The sequence below is a fragment of the Rhinopithecus roxellana genome, chromosome 1 (genome assembly GCF_007565055.1).
Source record: "Rhinopithecus roxellana isolate Shanxi Qingling chromosome 1, ASM756505v1, whole genome shotgun sequence".
Lineage (NCBI taxonomy): Eukaryota > Metazoa > Chordata > Mammalia > Primates > Cercopithecidae > Rhinopithecus > Rhinopithecus roxellana.
The window spans coordinates 151,960,570-151,981,537 of NC_044549.1; the positions used below are offsets into that span (position 1 = coordinate 151,960,570).

At 38.4% G+C, this 20,968-nt stretch overlaps 1 protein-coding gene across 1 annotated transcript in view; it reads right to left on the reverse strand.

The window, feature by feature from the left end:
* The window catches only part of OSTN (osteocrin), a 31,249-nt gene extending 10,660 nt beyond the window's left edge, over positions 1-20,589 (reverse strand). Inside the window, exons 1-2 of the mRNA XM_010385839.1 lie at positions 20,488-20,589; positions 14,494-14,708 (exon numbers count right to left, since the gene is read on the reverse strand). Coding sequence (XP_010384141.1) covers positions 14,494-14,708; positions 20,488-20,589 — 317 coding nt within the window. The remainder of the gene's footprint in view (positions 1-14,493; positions 14,709-20,487) is intronic.
* Positions 20,590-20,968: the final 379 nt, after the last annotated feature.

The window sequence follows — 20,968 nt, forward strand, 5'->3', positions numbered from 1 at the left end:
TACACCGAGTAACCAATGGAATCCTCTAGAGGGTATGTAAAACTCCTCAAAATTCTATAACGGGGCCCTTGAGCCCCGCTCCCACCCTGTGGAGTGTACTTTCATTTTCAATAAATTTCTGCATTTGTCGCTTCATTCTTTCCTTGCTTTGTTTGTGTGTTTTGTTTAATTCTTTGTTCAAGACGCCAAGAACCTGGACACCCTCCACCGGTAATATGGAATTTATCATATAAAGCAGAGAGGGTCTCCATTTGCTTGGCTCATGAATCTTGAGGAGCTAATGAAACTTTTAAAACCTCTAAAACTTCTGTTCGGCAAATGGATTTAATACAGAAATATCCTGTAGAATGCTCTTTTGGGGGTTAGGGTGTGTAATACATTGCAAAGCCTATATATGGAATCGAGTATTATCCCTTTGGGAGACAGTTTTAAATCTTCATACATAAGTTGGGTTGGGAGAAAAGGTAACAGGACTGTCTCATCCTGTGTTCTTGAGCTGAGTGGAGAAGAGGTATGCAGTAAGGAACAGTCACTGGCAACGGTGGCCCAAGATCATTATGCTCAAAGGCATTTCCCATTGTTTAAGAAGGCAGCACTTAAAAGGGCAACACACTGTTGTGAAAGAACATGGAATCTCCTCAAATCACTATGCCAAAGGGAAAGTTAAGTTCGAAAACTGAGTCAATACTACTGCCTTCCTTCTGTTTCTAAACTGAGCTATAATTCCACAACCCCATATCACAGCCTAATTTCCTCTATTCCCTCTTTACACATGTTTACTTTATCTTATGTAAACTGTAGATTTACTGAGCACGAGAGAATGCGTCACTGACTTTTCCCTCTACTTGCTCTTGTCATATGTAAAATGTAGATTTACTGAGGCTCGTCAGAGCCTCACAAGAATGGAAGCATCTGCCTCACTGCCTGCCCTTCCTGCCTTTTTCCCCCTCCTGCATGCTCTTTCCCCTTGAAAACACGCTTTGGAAAAAGCACAGGTCACAGGTGCTCCTGGGACTTGGATTCTTTTTCCCCGCGAGTATCTTCAACTTTGGCCAAATACACCTCTATTGATTGAGAAATGCCTCAGTCACATTTCGATTAATACTGAATCCCTTTTCTGTTTTCTCACACCTGAAATGGAGCTCGTTCTCAACTACGTCCTCTGGAGATGACCAAATAAGGGCTAAAAAAGAAAAGCATAAACTTTGAGATGCCGTGATTGGCCTAGTTCTGTGGCATTTCTTCACAACGAGTTAGAAAGAAAAGAAAATGTTAGAATTTTTACCGTAATCTTTGGGATTTTTGTCAAGAAGGGCAATCATACCTGACAAATTGAATCTGGCATTGCTAGTCTCAACTTTAGCCTCAACCTATTGTTACAGTGCATAGAGCTGTACTGGGGCATGAACAGGAACGGAGCAGAAGACGGCCCCCACACCCCACCAGGAAAGTCAGGTAACCATAGGTGATGGTCAAGCATTTGTCACACGGCCTCTCTAAAGTAATAATTGGTAACAGCCAGCACAGAGAAAGGCAGTTTCTCTATAGATCAGAAATATCTGAAACTGGTGATCAGCAGCTTCCTGATAAGATCTCAGGAGTTGGGTGAGTGGGCTCAAGCATGTGCTTTAAGAGGTTAAATGGTGGCGTTTAACTGGTACATGACCTTCTAGGGGCATTCCACTGAAAGAGCGATGCCAGATGCCGGAAGTAGGTCAGCATATAAAACCGTAAGGCCAAGGTCAAACAGGAAGATGTCCGCTTGGCCTTTTTCCAAGTGTAGCTTACTTTTCATTCCTGCTCTAAATCTTTTTAATAAACCCCTACTCTAAAACTTGCCTAGGTCTCTTCTTCTGCTTTATGCTCCTCAGTCAAAGTCTTTCTTCTGAGGAGGCAAGAATTCAGATAGCTGCAGTCCTGGTAGGATATATCATGGATACAGTAATTCTAAAAGTATTCCTTTAATGAATATATTCTAAGTGAATCTTACTATTCCTGGCCTTTGACAAATACCTTATTCACACAGAACTTTAATTTCTTTGTAGAAAGTCACTTGAGGCAACGCATAATTGACTCTTCCCTCTACTTCCTCATTTCACATGTAAAACGTAGATTTACTTAGGCTAATCAGAACCTCACAGGAATGTAAGCATCTGCCTCACTGCCTGCTCTCGCTGCCGTTTTTCCCCTCTTGCTTGCTCTAGTAGCTTTGTGCAAAGAAATTAAGTGGAAAGTCATGGCCTTGGAGTTAAACAATCTGGCATGTAATTTATATTAACATAATCTCAGGGAAATCATTTTGTCTCTCTGAAAACATAATAATATGTGGATCCTAATGTCAGAGGCATTTGAACCAAAGAGACTCCATCTTGAATAGGGGCTGGGTAAAATGAGGCTAAGACTCGCTGGACAGCATTCCCAGAAGGTTAGGCATTTTAGTCAGAGGATGTTTACAGTTAAGAAAACATGTTAATAATGTTGATGGAAGAGATCCAGGACTTAGTAGGCCCAGGAAATGTCCTGATGTTATGATATCATAAGAACAAAAGCATTCTCAGTTTAAAAATAAGTTTCACTTTAAATATAATAATATAAATTATTGTGGAAGACAGTAGTTACACAAACATTAACAGTCCTTTGTCATAAGCCCTTGTAGTAGTGCGCATCTCCCCAAAGATGTTTTCTTTTTTTTTGCTTTATTATCTTATACGTAAACAAGCATTATATCTAAAGTGGACACATTCCTTCTCTTGCTTTTGGGCCCTACTCTGTCTATGGAGTAGCCATTTTTTTGTTTCTTTATTTCTGTAATAAAATTGCTTTCACTTTACTCTGTGGACTCGCCTCAAATTCTTTCCTGTGTGAGATCCAAGCATCCTCTCTTGGGGTCTGGTTTGGGACCTCTTTCTGGTAACAATACCTCCTTCTTAGTGTGTGATAGAGGTTTTTAAAAAGTAGTGTGCCAGAATACTAAAATGGGATGCTTTCTCAGTTTTTTGCTGTAGCTTTAAAAGGCTGAATAAAAAAGAGACAGAGAGAAAGGTAGAGAGGAAGTATGTGGGAAGTATTTCGTTTTGCATTCCAAAGTGAGGTGCTAGACTTATGTAGTATTTCCGAAGGAGGTTGCTACAAACTAATCTTTTCCAACTTCAATCCAATAAAAGGATTCCTACTGAATAGCTCAGGAAAGGAGAATTTCTTGGGAGCAAGTTATTGAAAAACAATGGCATTTCCCCTCTTCCTTCATATGGGGAAAGGGCTTTGAGGAAAAACACTTCGAGTTTAAAATATGCCCATTGAAGCATGGTGAACCTCATCAAATAGTGTCTATGAAATCTAAAGGGCAAGAAACTGTGAGAACTGGCTTGATACTAGACTGGAGAGATGACTGCACCAAGAACAGCTTCACTTTCAGTAACCAGAGTCAAGGATGTGGGTTTTCTGTGGGCAGATGTAGAGCATGTGGAGAGAGTGAGCCTGGGTCAATTATAGAAGGGACCTTGCCCCAAGGGCTTTCTGCCAGGGTGAAGCAAACCCAGCAGGATGCTGATGGTGGTGTCAAATGCAGAAGACGGGAGAATAGGATGAGGATGAGGGGCATAACCTGCCAGACCTGCCAGAAGAGGAGTATTCTTGGAGGCAAGGACATCTATGTTACTATTCACACTGGGGGTTATGTGACTCCCAGAAACATTCCACAATGAGTCAGCTTTGAGCATTCAGCAAAGTCATGAGACCACAAAGACAGGTCATGATATTAAGTCAAGTAAGACTTTGTTTTACTTCTCTGCATGCATCTCCATCCCCAGTTCTGGAGGAGACAAAAGGCAGCCTATTGTGGTAGGGGAGAGTGTGAATATAAAATGGCCACAAGCTCCTTCCCACTGAAGCCTTCCAGGATGAATGGGGTCCAAGCTAGGGGAAAGAGAAGCTTTATTAATATTCATGGTTTGAGGTCACATATAATAATGGTTATTTGAATTACTATTATATGGTTATTTTTCTAGTACAAGTAACTAGAGGGATTCTTATTATTTTGACGTGACCAGTAGAGCCATTAATACCTGCCTTTTGGTTTATTCAAGGGGTAGGGAACAACAACTCCCCCTGAGTGGGTTGGAATGCAGGGGATGGGAGGAAAAACTGTTTTTTTCTGATTATGACCTATGGAGTTTTTCTCTTTCAATTAGGCGATATAATAACAATATTCTGGAGCAAAGTGTTTCTTGACCTAAATCTCCAAAATGTGTATAATTTTGCTGGCTGTCTTCCCTCTGCTCTCAGACACACGCTGCCTTTTCTCACCCTACTTTTAGTCCTAGAAGGCTGAGCTTTTTGGAACACATAAATGTTCCTGTGCCCTCTGGCTTTGGTGTGGATCAAGCAATAGATAATTTGGGGAAGACAGAATAGAGGAAGAGCAGGTGAGAGGTCAGGATACTTTTTTCCTGGCCACTCCTTGCGTGATCTCTTCCAGGGAGGTATGCTCCTGAAAAAAGTCACTACTTTTCTTTTCTTTTCTTTCTTTTTTTGAGATGACGTCTCACTCTGTTGCCCAGGCTGGAGTGCAATGGTGCGATCTTGGCTCACTGCAACCTCTGCCTCCCGAGTTCAAGCGATTCTCCTGCCTCAGCTTCCCAAGGAGCTGGGATTACAGGAGCGTGCCACCAACACCCGGCTAACTTTTATATTTTTAGTAGAGACGGGGTTTCACTTTGCTGGTCAGGCTGGTCTTGAACTCCCGACCTCAGGCAATCTGCCTGCCTCAGCCTCCCAAAGTGCTGGGATTACAGGCATGAGCCACCACACCCGGCAAATTTTGTATTTTTAGTAGAGATGCGGTTTCACCATGTTGGTCATGCTGATCTCAAACTCCCAGCCTCAGATGATCTGCCTGCCTCGGCCTCCCAAAGTGCTGGGATTAAAGGCGTGAGCCACTGCGCCTAGCCATCAATATCTTCTAATGTTAAAGAGTCATTCAGATAGTAGATACTATTTTTTCCAGAGAAAAGGCAGTGCTTGGTAGCTCACACCTGTAATCCCAACACTTTGGAAGGCTGAGGCAGGCAGATCATTTGAGATCAGGAGTCCCAGCTACTCGGTAGGCGGAGGCAGGAGAATCTCTAGAACTCGGGATGTGGAGCTTGCAGTAAGCTGAGATTCTGCCACTGCACTCCAGCCTGGGCGACAGAGCAAGACTCCATCTCAAAAAACGAAAACAAGAAAACAGAAATAAAATGATCACTTCAGACTCTAAACAAGTGAATGGAAATGAGGAAAATATTTTGGGCTTCAAAGTATAGTTGAGTTAGTGTTGCCCGGAGAATTGAAGTAATTTGCACATGAATCAGAAAATGAAACTAGTGTCCTATTCAGGTAAAAATATGTTAAGCAATACACAATAGGAAACAACGGGTGGTTCTTCGTTTCAAGTTAATATGATCTGATATAGGGTTTTCCCTGTTTAGCTTTTTATATTTGTTTCTTTTCATCTTTGTTTTCCCTAGCTTTCATGAGTTTTTTTGTTTCCATCTCCTGGTGGACCTTTTTGAAAGTACAGTTAATTTTCTTTTTCTTTTCTGATATTCTGTAGTATTTTAGAATTAAATAATACATTTTGTACCCTGGTGACTCAGAGTTTTAAAATCTGGGATTATGTAGCAATATAATTCTGGGGCCTATACATGTAGATGGGAAAGGGTTACATCTTTAGTTCCATTAATCTGTAAATGAAAGATAACATTTATGACCGAACACAGTGGCTCATGCCAGTAATCCCAGCATTCTGAAAGGCAGAGGTGGGTGGATCACTTGAGGCCAGGAGATCGAGAGCAGCCTGGCCAACATGGAGAAACACAGTCCCTACTAAAAATACAAAAATTAGCCAGGCATAGTGGCAGGCACCTATTATCCCATGCCCATAATCCCAGCTACTCGGGAGTCTGAGGCGGGAGACTCACTTGAATCTGGGAGGTGAAGGAGGCAGTGAGCCGAGATCTCACCATTGCACTCCAGTCTGGGCAACAAGAACAAAACTGCATCTAAAAAAAAAAAAAAAGATTAAGCCATTGCCCTCCAGCCTAGGCAACAGAGTAAGACTCCATCTCAAAAAAAAAATAAAAATAAAATAAAAATAATAAAAAAAATAGCATTTACTTTACGAATATAGAAAAGAAATAATAGTAATAGTTGTGTCTGAACATTGTTACTCACATAAATCACAGATACTTTCAAAGCACATTTTAGTTATCATAGATACTTTGAAATGATTATGTTCTGCACTAGTTACAACAATTTCTTTTTTGAGGCAGAGTCTCCCTGTCACCCAGGCTGGAGTGCTGTGGCACAATCTCCGCTCACTGAAACCTCTGCCTCCCACGTGTTCAAGCGATTCTCATGCCTCAGCCTCCCGAGTAGCTGGGATTACAGATGAGTGCCACCACGCCTGGCTGAATTTTGTATTTTTAGTAGAGACAGGATTTCACCATGTTGTCCAGGCTGGTCACGAACTCCTAACCTCAGGTGATCTGCCTGCCTTAGCCTCCCAAAGTGCTGAGATTACAGGCATGAGCCACTGCACCCAGCTACAGCTATTGTTTGCAGACATATCTTTACATCTTATTTTAGGTATTAATAAATAAAATATTTAAAATATTTCATATATGTTATATGGCAAATTAATTTTAAAAATTGTTTTTGATAATTCTGTTTCTAAACAGTGGGTAACCTTTGAACTCTTATAAATTCTATCACTCTCAAAAAAATATTCTGAGAAGGGGTTCATAGCTTTCACCAAACTGCTACAGTGACCTATGACACAAAAAGTTTATGAATCCCTGAATTAAGTGATGTATGTGATCTTTAAGCACAGAGTATGGAAAGTGCATCTCAGATGTATTACCTTCTCTTAGTAAGTATGAGAAGATAGAGAATGTGTGCCTGATAAAGGGAAAAACATGAGGGCATATACATGAAAACCACAGACATTTATAAGAAACTCATGAAGTTTTTGTGCACACTTATGCGTATAGCAGTAACAAATAATTCCTGGTCTTGTGAAAAATCTAACAACACATAAGGAAGGAGGAAAATTCTTGTCTCATAGAATTTGAAAAAATAGCAGTAAATAACCCTCAGTACAGCTCTTCTAAGCGAAATTATTATAATTTTTATAAAATTTTATTTTTACATAAAGGTTGCAAAATTGCAAGCTATACATTCTTGTTACTAAATATGTGACATTTTAGTCTTGTGGTTTATATGTATGTGATATATATATGTAATTTTTTTAATGATGTTGAAGCCTTAGTAACAGATGAGAGAAAATTTTAACACTGTATTATGTTTGAACTATCATTACACCTCAAAACAAGTCTGAAATTGTTTCTAACTAAAACTCAGAAATGTCAATAGAAATATTTTATTCAATAACATTATTTATCTTTCATCATTTTCTACTTCTGGAATATACAAAACAAATTTCCTATTTGCTTTAAGGACAAAAAGAGGAATTCCTGTATATATATATAAAAAAAAAATTGCTGCCGAAACATCTCAGAGGAAGTGTCCTTGGAATTTAATTTAAATGCATAAATTATCAACTATAAAAAAATGTAAAAGACTAAAGAGTATATATTAGGAGGAATTCTCAACTTTCGAAGCCCATGGATGAGCTTCTGTGCAAATGCCTTGCGCTCCTTAACACTGCCAAACTTCTCGAAATAGTAGGAGGTGAAGGTAAAGGAGAGAAAAGGGGAAAAGAAACAGTTCATTTTTAATTTTCTAGGGTCATCAATTATTCTACTGAATTCTTTTCTTGCTTTATACAGCATTGGATGAAACCTTTGCAATCTAGCTCCAGGGATATTGACTAAGGTTGTATGGGTTTTGCACTGCACATTCCAGAGGGCAACAGTATGAATGGTTGCAGAATGCAGCATTCCTTTGTGACCCCCGACTCTCCTTCCCAATTTCATTTCTTGTCCCATTTCTTATTCTTATCACCTAGTAGTGAGTTCTCATGCTACTTAGCCCTTTTAAGAATTTTTTTTTTTTTTTTTTTTTTTTTTTGAGACGGACTCTTGCTCTGTCGCCAGACTGGAGCGCAGTGGCCGGATCTCAGCTCACTGCAACCTCTGCCTTCCAGGTTCAAGCGATTCCCCTGCCTCAGCCTCCTGAGTAGCTGGGACTGCAGGCTCCCACCACCGCGCTCAGCTAATTTTTTGTATTTTAGTGGAGACGGAGTTGCACCACCTTGGCCAGGATGGTCTCCATCTCCTGACCTGGTGATCCACCCGCCTCTGCCTCCCATTACAGGCGTGAGCCACCGCGCCCAGGCAAGAATGTGCCCTTAATGTTTACGCCTCTGAGCCATCTCCTACAAGATTTTCTCTTAGCAGAATAATCCACTTACCCTGTCAGAAAGGGCACTAGTTATGTGTGCCAAAATTTGTTTTAATTACTGAATTTGAAAATGTTTTCACTATTTCTTGAAAAGTATTGATAAAATATCCTGTTATTTATTTATTTATTTATTTATTTATTTATTTATTTACTTATTTATTTATTGAGACTGAGTCCTCACTCTGTCGCCCAGGCTGGAGTGCAGTGGTGCGATCTTGGCTCCCTGCAACCTCTGCCTCCTGGACTCCAGTTATTCTTGTGCCTCAGCCTGCCGAGTAGCTGGGATTACAGGCGCCCACCACCATGCCCAGCTAATTTTTTTGTATTTTTAGTAGAAACGGGGTTTCACCATATTAGGCAGGCTGGTCTTGAACTACTGACTTCAAGTGATCCACCCACCTTGGCCTCTCGAAGTTCTGGGATTACAACTGTGAATCACTGCACTTGGGCCAAAAGTTATTTAAATAGTAATTATTTTTCTCTTATTTGTTCCCATAAAGTTCTTATTAAACTATACATTAATTTGTTTTATTCTATTCTTCATATGTTTTTGACATATTGAGTCATTTTCTTGAACTTATGTGATTAATTTATTTACTCTTTTACCAGGTCTGATCGCTGTTTATCTCATTGCTTAGTTTTTAAAGGAATTTACTATAAAATAGTTCAGACATATGACAAAATAGAATAGTATAACAAACTCCCATGTGCACACCATTCTAAGTCAATAATTATCAGCTTACTGCAAATCTTACTTCAACCATTCCACTACCACTCATATATTATTTTTTTTAAATCAGATGAATACTTTCATATTTAAATATTTAACTGAGGTATCGCTCTCATTTTAAAGGTCCATATCATTTCATATTTAAAAGTAAATAATCGTTATTTAACATCACCAAATAATTACTGTTCACATTCACAATTGTCTGTTATGTGTATTAATTTTTTAAAGGATCATTGTTTCAATAAGGACACGTAAAACGTTTTAACTGGTTAATAAATCCCTCTACTTTAGAATCCCCTTCCCTTTCTATCTCTTTTTTAATCCCTTCAAACGCTGTAATTTATTTATGGAAGAAACTGGATTATTTGTCCTGCAGTTTCCCACAGTCTGGATTTTGCTATTTGCATCCCCGTAGTGTCGCTGAACTCACTTCTGTCTTTCACATTTCCTGAAAATTGGTATGTATAGATCTAGAGAAAAGACTGCTTTTGGCAGTACTATTTTATAGGTAGTGCTGGATTCTATTATCAGAAGGCATATAATGACTTGCTAACAGTAGTTAATGATAATTGTCTAGATCCATCATTTCATTAGGGTTTGCAAAACAGAAGTTTTCTAATTCTGTCATTTTTTAGCCAAAATAATTTTATAAAGAGAAATTTCTATCTCATTTACTAATTGCACAATTTCTTGATTGTTTTAGATGCAAAAATTCTATAAAGAGAAAATTCCACCTTCTCTACTATTATTGGTGAAGGTCATATAAGAAAGGTAGGTTTAATGTTCTCTTCATTTATATGTTTTCAAAAACAATGAATTGATAACTAACATTTTCTTTTTTTTTTTTTTCTTTTGGGACGGAGTCTTGCTCTGTCACCCAGGCTGGAGTGCAGTGGCCGGATCTCAGCTCACTGCAAGCTCTGCCTCCCGGGTTTACGCCATTCTCCTGCCTCAGCCTCCCAAGTAGCTGGGACTACAGGCGCCCACTACATCGCCCGGCTAGTTTTTTGTATTTTTAGTAGAGACAGGGTTTCACCGTGTTAGTCAGGATGGTCTCGATCTCCTGACCTCGTGATCCGCCCGTCTCGGCCTCCCAAAGTGCTGGGATTACAGGCTTGAGCCACCGCGCCCGGCCGATAACTAACATTTTCTAAAGATTTTTCAGTCATAGATTTAAACAGATTTAATGCATTCAACCAGGAAGAAAATGTCAGTGAATTTCGTTGAAGTAGTAAAAATACAGTTTATCTAGTAGGAACATAAAATTATTTTCTAATAAGATAATACTGCACTCCTACCAAATAAATAGGATTTTAGTAATATCTGAGGGATTTGTGATGGTGAGTTAGACTCTATTTGGCATAGAATTTGGAAATGTAACTTGAATGTAAATATGCTGCAAAATGTTGAATGTATGCATAGAAATACTTGTTCTGTCGATGCCAAATGCCCATTGTAAATGAACCTTAAATATTACAATCCTCCTTTGCACAATATTTCTTTATAAAACTCATAATTTTGTTTCCCCAGGCAGAGTTGGGGAAGAAAATGTACGAAGTGAGCTTGAATATCTTGTCATACCTGATAGCAAGGAAACTTGTTATTTCTAATTTCAGTTCAAAAGAACTCAAGAGCCAATTTGAGGAAGTTCTAATTAGCTAAAGTATGACAATCTGAGCATTAGTAAAATTATTAACTACAAACTATTTTGAGAAATCGTATTGCTGGTGATAATCTTGGTATTGCTATTCTGAGATGGTTGAGTTTGTATTGTGAAATAAAGCAAATATGTATTTATTTGATAATCAAATTCTGTCATTCTTGATGCAAATAAGAAAGGGGATTCATGGCATGGAAAAAATGAAATAAAGTTGTAAGTTGAACATGTTAAATAAAATTATAACACCTGATATGGCATGATTTCAAAATGTCCAAAAAACATTCATATTAGTATAAATTTATGTTTCTGATTAATATCAGCATGCACTCATAACTCAGTCTGTCCTCTAAAATTCCTAAAAGCAATCACTAATCCAAGAGAAATTAGCAACCCTAATGCCCAGATGGCCGTCTGTCAACACCACTTTTCACTTAAAGGATCCAGTAAGCCTCCTCTGAAAAAGAGTTATTCCCCCCGGACAACAAACTGCCCTTAAGAGTCATTTCTTTGTTATCACAGGTGTCAATATTTTTCTGTATTTTGCTTATAATTTTATTTTTTAAATAAAAAGTTTATAAAAAGTGGTTCTGAAATGAACAGCCTTATGCATGCTTTCTTCTTCTAAACACATTTTTACTAGTATATATTTGGGAGAGATATCTAGAAATAGGAGGAAGGCTGGGCCAAAAAGTAAGCACACATACACTATGCTGGATATTGCGACATTCGCCTCCATGTAGGTTCCATTTTGCACTCCAATCAGCACCACGTGGGAATGCCTTTTTCTCATAGCCTCAGTAATTATTCTGGTTTTTCAAAAATCCATTTCTACCAATCTGTCAGGTGAGGAATTGTATATCAGTAAAATCATAGTACACTTTTTTCTTATAACAAGAATGGTGTGCATCTTTTCACATGACTAAAGGCAATTTGCGTTTTTTTCGTGAATCGACTACTGTTTTTTACCCCAATTTTTCTATAGTTTGTTCTTTTTCTTCTTTATTTTTCAAGGTTCTTTATATATTAAATATAGTAACCCTTTGATTTAAGTTACAAACATTTTTTCCAGTTTATTCTTTGTGTTTTTACTTTGTTTTATGGTATCTTTTGTCATTAAAATTTTAAAATATGTAATTAATTTTTTCCTTATTTTTTCTATTCAAATTTTACATCTGAATTTAGAAGACTTTCTCTATTCCTTCTCTATGTAGAACTTCCAATAATGTCTTCTTCTAGTACCTATATAGGTTCATCTATTTCTTCAATCAAATCTCTGATGCATTTAGAATTTATCATAATGTATAGTTTGAGAATGAATTAATTTTATCTTTTTCGTCATATCCCAACATCACTTATTCAAACTATATTCTTTTGCTTACTAATATCTGGTAGGGCTCTTTTTTTTCTGTCTCTTTTGCAGAGTTTTTCTGGCTATGCTAGCTTTTATTCTTTTAAATGAACTTTATCATCAACACTGATGGCACTTTTTATTAGAATTGTGTTAAGTTTGTAATTTAACTTAAGTGGAGATGACATGTTTCTGCTTTTGAGTTTTTTTTTTTTTTTTTTTTTTTTTTTTTTGAGACGGAGTCTCGCTCTGTCGCCCGGGCTGGAGTGCAGTGGCTGGATCTCGGCTCACTGCAAGCTCCGCCTCCCGGGTTTACGCCATTCTCCTGCCTCAGCCTCCCGAGTAGCTGGGACTACAGGCGCCGCCACCTCGCCCGGCTAGTTTTTTGTATTTTTTAGTAGAGACGGGGTTTCACCATCTTAGCCAGGATAGTCTCGATCTCCTGACCTCGTGATCCGCCCGTCTTGGCCTCCCAAAGTGCTGGGATTACAGGCTTGAGCCACCGCGCCCGGCCGCTTTTGAGTTTTTTGACTTAAGAACACAGTACGTGCCTCAACCATTAAATAAGATACTGGCTTTTGGGCTAAAATACAAACACACGCATATATATACATCATGTTTAAAAAGCGTTTCTCAGTTCTTATTCCATTGCACTTCCTTAGATGTTAATAAATATTTGATTTTGTCAAATACCTCTTCTGTCATCTATTGATATAATCATATGATTTTTATCTATTGTTCTATTAATATGAAAGATTACATTATATAATTACTAATATTAACTCATATTTACTTTCCTAGAATAAGCCCCCCTTGGTCAAAATGTATTATATTTTTAAAAGTGCTGTTGGATTCTATTTGCTAACATTTTATCTATGACTTTTGTGTAGATATTCATATATGAGGTAAGTCTAATGCTTCCTGTTTTGTAAGTACTGCACACTGACTAGTTGCACTACTGAAGCTCCTAAAATTTTCTTATTTATTTATTTGAATTAAATTTTATCTTTTACAAAGTATTTTTAAAAAATATTTTATTTTAGATTCAGGGTATACATATGTAGGTTTGCCACGTGGGTATATTGGGCGATCCTGGGGTTTGGGCTTTTAGTGAACCCATCACCCAAATAGTGAACATAATACTCAGTAGGTAGTTTATCAACTCCTCCCTCTTCCCTTCCCCCTTTTAGAGCCCCCAGGGTCTATTGTTTTCATCTTTATGCCCATGGATACCCACTGTTTAACTTCCACTTACAAGTGAGAACATCTAGTATCTGATTTCCTGTTTCTGTATTAATTCAGTTAGAATAATGGCATCCAGCTGCATCCATGTAGCTGCAAAGAATATAATTTTATTCTTTTCTTTTTTATGACTGTATAGTATTCCATGGTGTCTACATTCCATATTTTCTGTATCCAGTCCACCACTGTTGGACACTTAGGTGATTCCATGACTTTGCTATTGTGAATAGTGCTGTGATAAACTTAATTTCCTTTTCTAATATATAAGGCAAACAGTATTTACAGAGTTTAGTGAGAAATGTTCAGGGCGAACAAAAGGAATCTTGGGTCAATTTCCCAGGTGTCTGTCTATGGTACTTAGGTGGTCTTTTGTGCCACTTCTAATACGAAATGTACAGTATGAAGAACAGATATTGAAGAAAAGGAACTAAGTTTGAAATGATGACTTTAAATTACTGACCTAAAGGGATGTTTCACTACTCTAAATCTATTATAATAATTAGCATTCTATGAAGCACTTACATTTGATTATCTTATTTGAATTTTATGGAACCAAGTAATTGTTCTCACTTTGTGGATAAATAAGCTGAGTGTCAGAGAGGATAAGATACTTTACAAGTCACATGGAAAGAAACAGAAATTTGACAGAAACACATGTGTTCTGACTCCAAGTTCTGAGAGCTTTTCACTTAGATTCATTCACACAATTTGGAAAGGTTTGTATCAACGGTAAAGACCAAAGGGTATTCCAGTTACCTCTAGCAAATGGAAAACTCAACTCACCAGAACATTTCTACCACTGAGCACACATTTTGCGTCACCTCCCTAATGCAGTAATGTCTTATAATAACTGTTTTATATCTGCATAAGACAGAATCTTACTTAGGAAACGTTAGGACAGAAATACTAATGCACACTGTGGCAGTCATTTTGCTCCCTAAACAGTTATTTTGAAAACTGTATTATTAAACCTATAGATTAGCTAACATGCTGTCAAATCTGTTTCTATACAAAGTTTTCACTGTATTTTTCATGTGGAATTCTCTGTTTTAGAATCCAGAATAAAATAATTAGAAAATAAAAACTTTCCTTTTCTAAGAGTTCACTTACCTCTGTTTACCTTTGTGATCTACAGAGCCAGCTGAGAGTCTGTCAAGGGGAGACCCAAAACCAGAGAAACTCCTTTTCTTCTTTGTCTCAATCACATCATTTTCTAGGGACACCAATTCATCAAGAAGCAAGAGCTTTGCTGTCAGATCAGTGGCTGATTTCTCTTCCCTGACTGTGGGTGTCGACTGCACATCTATGACTCCAGAATCAAAGACCTACAAGGTAAGGAAAGGTGATTCCATTCATTTAGACAAAGAGACTTCAAGTATGTATATATGCATTTGGCTTTTGCTACCGTTAGCTGACATTCTCATCATGTAACATTTTATAATTTTTTTTCAGACAAACTTTTACACTTGTTGCCAAGGTTGGGGTGCAACGGTGTGATCTTGGCTCACTGCAATGTCCACCTCCCGGGTTCAAGTGATTCTCCTGCTTTAGCTTCCCAGAGAGCTGGGAGTACAGGCGCCCACCACCATGCCTGGCCAATTTTTTGTATTTTTAGTAGAGACAGGGTTTCACCGTGTTGGCCAGGCTGGTTTCAAACTCCTGACCTCAGGTGATCCACCAGCCTCGGCCTCCCAAAGTGCTGGGATTACAGGCATGAGTCACCGTGCCTGGACTTATAATTTCTTATGAAGTTATTTCCCATAGAGACTGCTAGATCTTTGGGGACTGAAACACGTAGAAGAGGGGTAAAACCAAGGGAAAAAAACAAGACAAGAAAAGAAAAGAAAAACTCCTGGAATGCCTTTAACATTTAGCATATTTACCAATCATTTTGTAAGATTCTTTTCCAGCAACAATTTCATCCTTCCTTATCATTCCCATAGTGCTTTGCTATATACCTCTTTCATCATTGCACTTATTATTTTTTGCCTTGTGCCAGGTTGGTTATAATACATTTGTATTTGTTATTAGGTTGAATCTTGAATCAATGCGTTTGTCTAATTAGTCTTTCATTTGATTTATTTCATGCTTCATCTCATATTTTGCTCATAGTTAGTATTCAGCAAATTTCTGATGAATATTTATTAAATGAATTCCAAACCAAATCTCATGCTATTTTCTTTTTACCATTCATTCATTATTTACTAACTCAAGCCATTACTAATCCACTATGTACTAGGTTCTGCATTGGACATGAAGGATACAAAAATAAAAATTTAGTCTCTGTGTCTAAGCATCTCACATTCTCTATCTCTGTGATTTATCAACAAGTATTTGTGTCCGCAATGTGTCTGAGATATCCCAATAACTTTGTGTACCATGTCAATTTTCTTGTTTGTTTCTTACACATGTTGCCACTTTGCACTTCATCCAAGTCATAAATCTATAGCTGTTCAGTTTGTGAGGTCTGTCTTTTCCTCTCTGAGGCCCAATGATAGCATTTCTTAAATGCTCCTACTAACAATCTTTAGTCATTCTGTAGTCCCACAAATACTGCTTTTTCTCTAAGATTGTGAGAATATTCCCATGTGGGAAAAATTTTTAGCTCTGGGGAATCTCTTCCCTTCCCGCTTCTAGTGATTCTTCCATGTGCCAGACTATAGACATTGATTTTGACTTTTCTTCACTTTCTGTTTTTCTTCTAAGATTATTCCTTCTATTGTCTTTTGATATGGTTTGACTGTGTTCCCATCCAACATACCATCTTGAATTGTAATCCTCATCATCTCCAAATGTGAAAAGAGAGATCGGGGGAGGTAATTGAATTATGGAGGCAGCTTCTCTCATGCGGTTCTTGTGATAGTGAGTGGGTTCTCATGAGAGCTGCTGGTTTTATGTGTTTGGTAGTTCCTCCTGCATCCATTCTTTCCACTGCCTTTGAAGAAGGTACTTTGCTTCCCCTTCACTTTCCACCATGATTGTGTTTCCTGAGGCTTCCCTGGCCATGCAGAACCGTAAGTCAATTAAACCTCTCTCCTTTATAAATAACACACTCTTGGGCAGTTCTTTACAGCAGTATGAAAATGGACTAACAGAAAATTGTTACCACAGAGAGTGGGGTGCTGCTATAAAGATACCCAAAAATGTGGAAGCAACTTTGGAAATGGGAAATAGGCAGAGGTTGGAACAGTTTGGAGGGCTCAGAAGGACAGGAAGATGTGGGAAAGTTTGAAACTTCCTAGAGACTTGTTGAATAGTTTTTACCAAAATGCTGATAGTTTTATGGACAATGAAGTCCAGGCTGAGTTGGTCTTAGATGGCGATGAGGAACTTGTTGGGAACTGGAGCAAAGCTGACGCTTGCTATGCTTTATCAAAGCGACTGGTGGCATTTTGCCCTGGCCCTAGAGATCTGTGTAACTTTGAACTTGAGAGAGACGGTTTAGGGTATCTGGCAGAAGAAATTTCTCAGCAGCCAAGCATTCAAAATATGAGCTGGTGCTCTTAAAAGCATTCAGTTTTATCTAATCACAAAGAGATGGTTTGAAATTAGAAATTATGTTTAAAAGGGAAGCAAAGCAAAAAGTTCGGAAAATTTGCAGCCTGATGATGCAATAGAAATGAAAAATCCATTTTCAGAGGAGAAATTTAATCCAGCAGCAGAAATTTGCTTGAGTAACTAGGAGCCAAATGCTAATCGCCAAGACAATGGGGAAAATGTCTCCATGGCATGTCAGATGGCTTCACAGCAGCCCCTCCCATCACAGGCCCAGAGGCCTAGGAGGGAAAAATGGTTTAATAGGCCAGGCCCTGGGCCTTGCTGCTTTATGCAGTCTTGGGACTTGATGCCTTGCATCCCATCTGTGGCTAAGGGTGGCCAACATACAGGCAGGTCGTTCTTTCAGAGGGTTCCAGCCCCAAGCCTTGGTGGTTTACACATGTTTTGGGGCCTGCTGGTACACTGAAGTAAATAATTGAGTTTGGGGAACCTCTGCCTTGATTTCAGAGGATGTATAGAAATACCTGGATGTCTTGGCAGAAATTTGCTAAAGGGGTGGAGCCCTCATGGAGGACCTCTGCTAGGGCAATGCAGAAGAGAAATGGGTTGGAGCCCCAACACAGAATCCCCACTGTGGTACTGCCTAGTATAGTTGTGGGAAGTGGGCCACAGTACTCCAGGCCCCAGATTGGATAGATCCACTGAGAGCTTGCACTGTGCATCTCGAAAAGCCATAGACATTCAATGCCAGCCCTTGAAAGCTGCTGAGAGTGGGGCTGTACCCTGCAAAGCCTCAGGGGCAGAGCTGTCCAAGACCATGGGAACCTACCTCTTGCATCAGCATGACCTGGATGTGAGACATGGAGTCAAAGGAAATGGTTTTGGAATGATCTCCAAAGGTTTAATAACTGCCCTATAGGATTTCTGATTTGCATGGGGTCTGTGCCCCCTTTGTTTTGGGAAATTTCTCCCATTTGGAGTGAGTTCATTTGTCCAGTGCCTGTACCCTCATTGTATCTAGGAAGTAACAAACTTGCTATTGATTTTACAGGCTCATAGGTGGAAAGGACTTGCCTTGTCTCAGATGAAACTTTGGACTTGACTTTTGGGTTAATGATGGAATAAGTTAAGACTTTGGAGGACTCTTGGGAAGGCATGATTGTGTTTTGAAATGTGAGGATCTGAGATTTGGGAGGGGCAAGTGGCAAAATGGTATGGTTTGGCTGTGACCTGACCAAAAATCTCATCTTGGATTGTAATACCCATAATCCCCACATGTCAAAGGAGAGACCAGGTGGAGGTAATTAAATCATGGGGATGATTTATCCCATGCTGTTCTCACGATAGTGAGTTCTCACAAGATCTGGTGGTTTTATAGACGTTTGGTAATTCAGTCTCCTTCCTGCCAGCCTTGTGAAGAATACGCTTTGCTTTCCCTTCACCTTCTGCCATGATTGTAAGTTTCCCGAGGCCTCCCAAGCCATGCAGAACTATAAGTCAATTAAACCTCTTTCCTTTATAAATTACCCAGTCTTGGGCAGTTTTTTTGGTTGTTGTTGTTGTTTTGAGACAAAGTCTCACTCTGTTGCCCAGACTACAGTGCAGTGACTTGATCTCGGCTCACTGCAACCTCTGCCTCCCAGGTTCAAGTGATTCTCCTGCGTCAGCCTCCTGAGTAGCTGGGATTATGGGTGGTCACCACCATGCCCAGCTAATTTTTGCATTTTTGGTAGAGATGGAGTTTCACCATGTTGGACAGGCTTGTCTTGAACTCCTGACCTCAAGTGATCCACCCACCTTAGCCTCCCAAAGTGCTGGGATTACAGCCATGAGTCACCACACCTGACTGAGCAGTTCTTTATAGCAGTATGAAAATGGACTAATACATTTTTCTGTTCTCTTCATTTTCTCCAGTAGAACAAAAGAGTAGCATTTTCAAGCCCTTTAATCATTGACTCAAGCAAGTCTCTTTTAAAATACCTGTAGTCTGACATGTAAACTGAAAGCTATTGAGCCTCCTGTTTCCTTATCCAGTCATATGTGCCCTAAGTCTGGTCAGTTCTTGCAGGACAATCTATCTTCTGGCTGCTATTTTTGATTCCCGTCAGTGGTATTTTTTGTTGCTGTTGTTTTTGTTTTGTTTTTGTTTTTGAGACGGAGTCTTGCTCTGTTAACAGGCTGGCGTAATCTTGGCTCACTGCAACCTCTGTCTCCCAGGTTCAAGTGATTCTCCTGCCTCAGCTCCCCAAGTAGTGGGGACTACAGGTATCCACCATGACGCCCAGCTAACTTTTGGATTTTTAGTAGAGAGAGAGTTTCACCATGTTGGCCAGGCTTTTCTCCAACTCGTGACCTCAGGTCATCCAAGTGGTGACTTTAAATGAAGTCCTCCTTACTGCTTAGTGTACTCCCTTAATCACCTTACAATTTGCTTTGATACCTCCTATCTCTCTCTTCTCTATTTCACCCATAATACTGTTATAAAGCTAGTTATCCCCAATACTACTTTTGTCATATAAAAAGAAATTTACAAATCTCTCACAGTTCTTTATTACTGACAGCACAAAGCTCACAATATGGTTTCAAACTACTGAGATCTTAGCTTCTATCACTTCCCTGTATAATCCTGACAATATAGAAACTGGAGACGGGAATGATGCAGAAATAACCCGAAATAAATCCTAAAGAAGGAGATAAACCTTCAAAGGGCAAAGGTTTTTTATCTTTCAAAGCATCCTCCAAAAACATGCTTTTATTTTTCCAACTAACACACACTCAACAATTGTTTTTTCAAGAAATATCCTTAATCTTAAAAAAAAACAAAACTTTTATAAAACTTGTCCTTCAATATAACGCATTTGAGACTCTCACTTGATGCTATTTAAGAAACATGAAGAATATGTTTCTAATAAGATCAGATAAACTAATTTTTCTCCTTGTGATGCCCCCACATTTCTTTTTCTTTGTACTTTAGTCATAGCACCACGAAAACATTTGTACTGTAATTAAAAGTTTGAACAAAACTACTCAAATTTTAGCATGCAAACAACTTCAAATTTTACATAAAAGCCCTTCATTCTGACATAACTGTTTTAATTAAATATGGCTGTAATAATGGATTTTCTCTTAAAGCTTTTTTTGTTCAAGGAATACAAGTCTTTGTTTTTAAGTTTCCTTTCACATTTAGATAACTGGCTTGCTCTGACTCCTCTGTGAGGAGAAGATCATCATTACTGCTCTTTTCATTTCAAGTTCACAACCTTGAATGTCATGTTGGCAATAAAAAGAAGACAAGAAGAAATACTGATTTTCTTGATTTTGTGTTATTTCTCTATTTTATTTTGTGTACATTTTCTTGTTGATAGCTGCACCTCCTTCTTACTCTAGTAGAAATGACATGTTTACAAAAGAATATCTATGCAATATATAAATATATACATTATATTTATAAAATATATATTCTATATAAAATATAGAATATATGATATATAAATATGTTATATTTATGTATATGGAATATATTTATTTATATTCTTTTATATGTAAACATCATTTATAAGACATGTCAAGCATATATATTTATTTCTCTAAGTTAGTTTCCATTACCTCTGTTGTTGTTACATCTACTGAGAGGACCTTTCCTGAGTTCCACAGTGTCAGTGTCACAGCCAGGATGAAATGTGCACTTGCCAATCTCCAGTCCAGCATCTGAGGGTTATATATGTCATAGTTAGCATTGATTCATTTGGAATGTAAAGATAAAAAACAAAAGCTCCTAAAAGGACTGTTAGAGGCAAATGGTAAGCCAAATTATTCAGCTTCAGTCCATTGGAGTGCATCTCTACAAAACGTAAATCATATGTAACAGAAGCTGTCCATCCCCCAGAACGAAATCTGTCAAGGTTTCTTTTCCATGGAGACCCTGGATTACGGTTGTACAGCTATAACAATAATTTATTTCAAACTAACCCACAATCTGAGAAATACAGCTAATGTAACTTTATTTTTTTACTCTCAAATCTAGAGATTAAGACATTATATATGTACCTGAGGAGAAATTTGTAACAGTGGCAAGGCATTAGAGAAT